The following is a 6814-nucleotide window of genomic DNA, read 5'->3' on the forward strand; positions in this document are numbered from 1 at the left end:
CTTGAGGGCTTGATTCTCATACACAGTGAAAAGGTGCAGCTCCCTTGCTTGATTTTGAAGTTGAGAAAACAGAGATTTGAGCACTGTGGTAGACAGTTGTCCGGAAAACAGTATCCTTGGTCCTTTTTTCCACATTTCAAGACTTTGCCTCAGGCTCCCTTGCAAGAGTAGCAGTTGTGATTATTTATGTTCCCTGGATGAGACATCTTGTTCTCATTTATACTGGGAACAGAAACTTCACTCATATTGTATTGCTGCAGTAAAAGCAGAGATTTTTTGCTTCGTATGTTTTACTGTTTGAAACAGAACCGATAGGTGAAAAATAGGGAGCTGACCCTTTTCCGACAACTTTTCTCTGTGGATGTAGAGACTGATCTGAACTAAAATAAGCATTTGTCATTACAAACAGGAATTAAGGGATATACTTTCATATATAGCTGTATCTCCCCATGCAGGCTACTTCCTTTTGGAGAGCTTTCTAATCCTTGTGGCTTTTTAAGACACATTTTTGCTATGTGTTCTCATTTTCAAAGCCTATTTTTTTGTATGTGAAAACATCTCCTGACAGATGTCTTCAACAGGAAAATATCAAAGAAGAAAGGTTTTAGAGTGAAGAGTCTTGATTATAAACTGTTCTAAAATAAAAAAAATCACCGTCCATTCTACTGTACTGTGAAGGCAACATTTTGGTTTCATTACAGAATTGTAGGGGTTGGAAGGCACCTCCAGAGATCATGCAGTCCAACCCCCTGCCAAAGCAGCTCCCTAGCCCAGGTTGCACAGGTAGGCGTCCAGGTGGGTCTGGAACGTCTCCAGAGAAGGAGACTCCACCACCTCTGTGCAGCTGTGCCACTGCTCCGTCACTGCACTGGGAAGGAGTTCCTGTGTATATATTTGCGGAGCTTCCAATGCCTCAGTTTGTGGCCATTTCCCTTTGTCCTATCTCCACACACTGCTGAGAAGAGTCCAGCCTCATCCCTTGGCCTCCCACTCCTTAGATATTTATTGACGTGGATCAGATCCCCTCTGAGTCTTCTTTTCTCAAGGCTGAACAGATCCAAGTCTCAAAGCCCTTCCTCATAAGGGAGGTGTGCCACAGTTTATCATCTTTGTAGCTCTCTGCTGGACTCTCTCAAGGGAGGTCCCTGCCTTTTTTGTATCAAGGTGTCTGTGTCGGTTTGTCTTTTGTATTTAAATCAGTTTTATATTTAAATTAGGTTTGTTGCTGCCTAGCAAATAGACTGCCTTAACAGGTAAACTGTTTTGGTCTGTACTTGTTTATAACTTTGGTGAAACCATGAAAGCAGAGACTGAGAAAGCATAACTTGCAGATGTATTTCCTTATAAAAATCGTTAGGTTAAGGCTTCAAATTTTGTTTTTTTTTTCTAGTAGTAATAATGACTGCTTAGTTTTGCGGAAAGTTGTTAAAAGGTACTAACTTGCTTTTTTACTCCTGATAAGAGCAGTGGAATTCATAAGGACTAAGCACCATTCAGAAACAGCCCTTGAAAGACTTACTTGCTAATGATAAACATAGTGAAATAAGCATGGATGTGTTTGTGTTCTGGAATTCAGGAAGTCAGCAAGCTTGAGTTGTTGGGAGTACCTGAGCCCATGTGTCCTCAGCTAGAGTTTTCCTCTTACCAGTCTGAAGTATACCAGATCATGAAGGCAAACTGCTCCCCCATACATTTGCCTATTCAACATCAGGAGAGATGTTGAAATGTCCAAGATGAGCTGCTATTCCCGTAAGCAAAATAATACTAAGAATGTGCTGCTTAGGATTTACTGTAAGAAATTAATAAATGTGCATCTCTATACAGTAAAATATCCTTTGTTAAACCCATTCAGCCTTTATCAAATGCTGTGCTATTAGCACAGTGTGCTGCTGTACTGGCTGACTCTGCTGGGGTTTAAAGCAGAGGGGGCTTTCTGCATTTCAGACTTGATTACTCCTTGTTTTCCAAGCCCAAACCATTAGATTAGCATTTTTTTGCTTATTTAACTAGATTTATTTAGTGCAAATAATTCTATTTGCTTCCAGTTCCTAGTGGTGCATGGTCTCTCATCACCTCTGTTATGTTCATCAGATGCTGTGGCACTTCAGCTCCCTTGGGGATCAGACCTTCTCAGAGATGAATAGTGATGTGCATAAATGACAGCTGTTAGCGTCAAATGTGCAGACATTACATTTAATGCTGCAGTACACTCATTGAAATGTAAAACACTAAAGGTTTTGATGGTAGAAAAACAATAACCTACTCCAGTAATTCCCTTTTGTCATTGCAGTATATGAATTTTACAGGTGCTGTCTTCATCCTTTAGCAATGGTCTTTTCCTCAATGGCACTATTTTTAGGTGAGGCCCAAATTAAGTGTGGCATATACCCACTTCAAGTTGGAAATATTGAAACACTTTTGGAACTAGTCTGGGAATGTTTATGCATTCAGGGATTTTTTCCAGCTCCTCTACACTTGTAGCTGCTACATCTGTTTATTATCCTAGTTCACAAAGAACTTTGAAAAATCAATAAACAGTTTTCATCCACTGAAAATATTTCATTAGTGTTTGATATAGTAAACACATTCTTCAAGGACTAAGCTTTTCTTGATGACTATTCTCATAGGAGTGTAAGTGATGACATTTTGTGGCTGGAAGAAGGATAACTTAGAAATTGAATTGGTACTGGAATTACAGCCTTCCTATGCTTGGAAAAGACCTGTACATATCATTCTTCAGTAAGTTGGCTTGTTTAGTACAGTTAAGTGAAAAAGATGGGACAAGGAGGCAGAAGGAGTACAGAATATTCTGTTCCAGTGGGACAAACTAATCAACTAGAAGCCCAATACCTGTAAACTGTCTGTCATCCTGAACAAGGAAGATCACCTGAATTGATTCTGATCTCATCCTGGGGCACCTATAAGGGTGGAAACAGGATGTATTTATGAGACTTGGATAATCTGTGGAGAAGGGTAGTGCAGATCTGCAGTCATGTTAAACAATGAAGTTTAAAGTCTGATGTATTGCTTGCATTTACACCTTCTTTCTTCATTCACTTTCCTATTTAAGCTTACTGTGTTTTATTTATTTTTGATTGGCTGGAGATCTTATAATACAACTGATTGATTTTGTGAGTACATAGAATTAAAACAATAGAATTGTATAATCATAGAATCTTTTGAGTTGTAAGGGATCCTTAAAAGAAATCTAGTCCAACTCCCCTGCAATGAGCAGGGAGATTTGCAGCCAGATCAGAGCCTGGGCCAGCCTGGCCTTGAGTATCTCCAGGGACAGAGCAGCCACTGCCTCTCTGGACAAAATTACAGTGAGGGTAGTGAGGCACAGGAAAAGACATTTTCCTTATATCCAATCTAAATCTTCTCTCTTTCAATTTGAAACCATTTCCCATTACCCTATCACAAGAGACTCTGCAAAAGGGTCAGCCTCCTTCCTGCTTACATTGCCCCTTTAGATACTGACAGGCTGCTCTCAGGTCTGCCCAGAACTTTCTCCATGCTGAACAGCCCCAGCTCTTTCAGCCTGTCCTTGTAGGTCCACCCCTTGGACCACTTTTGTGGCCTTCCTCTTGAATGCACTCCAACAGCTTCATATCTCTCCTGTAGTAAGGACTTCACATCAGGACACAGTACTCCAGGTCAGGTCTCACCACCACAGAATAAGATGCAGTATCACCTCCTGCTGACCACACTTCTTTTGATGCAGCCCATGATATGGTCGGCTTTCTGGGCTTCAGTGGCACATTGCTCACACATGTCCAAATTCCTGTCCACCAGTACCTCCAAATCATTTTCATCAGGGCTAGGCTCCATCCTTATATATCCCGGTTTGTACTGACAACAGGGGTTGCCACTACTCAGGTTCAAGACAGAATCACAGAATGGCAGGGCTTGGAAAGGACCTGAAGAGATAAGTCTTAACCCCCTAGCAAATACTCTACAATAGGTTGCACAAATAGGTGTCAAGACAGGTCTTAAATATTTCCATAGGATGCTGCAGGCCCTTTATCATCTTTGTAGTTCTCCGCTGGATTCCTAGTAGTTCCCTGTCTTTTATTTTTAACTAGGGAACCCAGAACTTGACACCAGACCCTGCACTTGCATTTGTTGAACTTCATGAGGTTCACCTGGTCCCACTGCTCCACATGTGTAGGTCTCTCTGTATGGCATCCCAGCCCTCAGGTGTGTCTGCTACACTATATAGCTTTGTTTCATCTGCAGACTTTCTGAGGATACACTTCACTCCACTATCAGTGTCACTGATGAAGATGTTGAAGTGAACTGTTCCCAGTAGTGACTGCTATGGGACACCACTTGTCACCAATCTCCATCTGCATATTGAGACATTAACCACCACTCTATGGGTACATTCTCATAACCAGTTCCTCATCCGTCACACAGTCCACCCATCAAATCCACATCTTTCCAGTTTGGAGAGAAGGATGTTGTGGGGGACCATGCCAGAGGCTTTACTGAAGTCCAGATAGATAACACTTCCTCTTCCCTTGTCCACTGACACAGATAAAACTAGCCTCTAGATAAAACTAGCCTCTTCTCTTGTCCTTTTAAAAAGTGACAAGGTTGATCCGTCAGGACCTGCCCTTGGTGAAGCCATGCTGGTTATCCCATATCACCTTCCTCTTCTTCAAGTACCTCAGCATAGTTTTCAGGACGATCTGCTCAGTGATCCTCCTTGGCACTGAGGTGAGGCTGACAAGTCTGTAGTTCCCTGAATCGTCCTTTCTGCTCTTCTTAAAAAAGGATACCAGGTGGCCTTTTTACTAGTCACCAGGGACTTTATCTGACAACTGTGACTTTTCAAATATCATTGAGAGTGGCTTGGTGACCACATCAGCCAATTCCCTCAGGAATTCCTCTCATCAGGACTCATAGAATTAAGGACATTCAGGTTCTTCAAGTGGTCATGAGCATGACCTTGGCTTACAATGGGAGAGGCACTGCTCTCCCAGTTCCCACTTTCTGAACTGATGAATGGAAGTAGGAAACTTTAAATCAAAATATTAAAATAAATGTAAATACACGTTTGATTGTATAATGCCTGATAATATGCACGTTCCGTAACTTGTTTACTCCTTCTGAGCAAGACCTATCATTGATAGACAGCATCTCTAGGTGTGTTGAGATGAAAACCTCAATGAACTTGGCTACTGTTTTGTCGATTCTGCATTATTCAGTGTATTGGTACCTGAATGCAATTGGATTATGAGAATACAGTTTAAGCAACTATGCCTTTCAAGCTACCTGTCCGCTTGCTGTTCATGGCAAACAAACTATAATCACCTGTGATGCAGTATGTTAGCTGTGTTTGAGATGTTCATACCATCTTGTACATTGTGTAATCGAGTAACTGCTTTATCTGACTTGAGTTATCCCTTATTGAAAGCCCTACAAGAATACCATGCAGTTAGCAGGGGTAAGTACAGGTTCACCTGTCCAGATTTAATTTACTTGCATTTTGAAATCAAAAAGCCAACTCAAAATAACGATGTCCCATATTTATGCATCAGAATATTTAGTGCTGAGAGTGTTGATCTCTGAAATACATATCATATGTATGGGTCTAAATCTCTATTCTTCAGTAACGTATAGTTAAAGGTGGAAATGAACTGTGACTTGTACTGCTATATCTGTATGCCAACTGTTCTGTTTTTTTCCCTCCTTCTTGATAGGTTTCACCAAAACTGATACCAATGAGGCAGATTTAAACCTGCATCACAGTCTGGGCTTGACTTGCCAGGAGGCTTGTTTCGAAATGGAAGCTCAGTGAAGAGGAATCAATGACTGTTTTGCAGTTTTACTGTTTTTCTTTCATTTTTTTTATTTTTTATTTTTATTTTTAGTTTAAGGGCTTTGTAAGTAGTTTCCAGATAGTTAAGCTCAGGCTGTGACTATGGAGTGGAATTTTTCTTCCATAGCATTACCAATTTTAATGGAAGTGTGAATATATTCCCAAAATTTCAAATGATGTTGTACTAAAATGTTAGTGAACATTGTCAGAAAAAAAATGCCTTGTAGTCTCACTGCCAAATAGTACATCTTTTTACAGAGATTCACAAAATGACCATATAAACTTAAAATTGCCTCTGCTATTGCTGATGTCATTAGACTTACAGATCACCATGTTGTTCTGTAACTGTTTCTCTTCTAAAGGTGTGGGTTTTCTTCTGGAGTGGTGTATAGCAAATGCATGCAGCTAAAGAGAGACATCAGTAATGTGGACTTCTCTTTTCCTGAACCTTTGAATATGTCTTTGACAGATCTTTTTATAACAACGGAAACAATTGGGTCCTTAGCCCTGAATGTATCTGCTGTTTCCACTGTCTGTGTGTTGTCATTCAGACACCCACAACTCCCAAAGTCCAACTCTGACCCTTCTGTTTAAATTGTACAAGCTAGAATGGGGATAGTTTGCGGGAGGAAGATGAAATGTCTCTGTCCCCCTGCAGACAATTGATTAGCTGTACAGTTGTCCCATATGAACCCACTCTTACTCTGCAGTTATAATCCTTCTTCCAGCCTCCATTCAAAGGCAAATGAAGACTGTTTCTGGAGTGAGGTTTGTTCTTCCAGTGTTACACAGAGAAACAGGGGATGAGAATGTTGTGGGCATTTGGGAGACTTCTTCAGAAGGGAATGCAATTGATTAAAAGTGAAAGCAATAACTTTGTATCACTTGCTGATCAGAGCATCAGCTACAGTCTGGAACCCAAACTCATGAGAACTAGGATGCATACCATGAGACAATCAAAAGTATAAGTCATTCTCTCATTCTGGT

General features: G+C 40.7%; 1 protein-coding gene across 1 annotated transcript in view; it reads left to right on the top strand.

Annotated features, from left to right (window-relative positions):
* Positions 1-6168, top strand: part of OXCT1 (3-oxoacid CoA-transferase 1) — an 81040-nt gene extending 74872 nt beyond the window's left edge. Inside the window, exon 17 of the mRNA XM_065739946.1 lies at positions 5709-6168. Coding sequence (XP_065596018.1) covers positions 5709-5744 — 36 coding nt within the window. The 3' untranslated portion in view covers positions 5745-6168. The remainder of the gene's footprint in view (positions 1-5708) is intronic.
* Positions 6169-6814: the final 646 nt, after the last annotated feature.

The sequence above is a fragment of the Cyrtonyx montezumae genome, unplaced genomic scaffold (assembly GCF_038088225.1).
Source record: "Cyrtonyx montezumae isolate F1298 unplaced genomic scaffold, pur_monq_1.0 scaffold_25, whole genome shotgun sequence".
Taxonomy (NCBI): domain Eukaryota; kingdom Metazoa; phylum Chordata; class Aves; order Galliformes; family Odontophoridae; genus Cyrtonyx; species Cyrtonyx montezumae.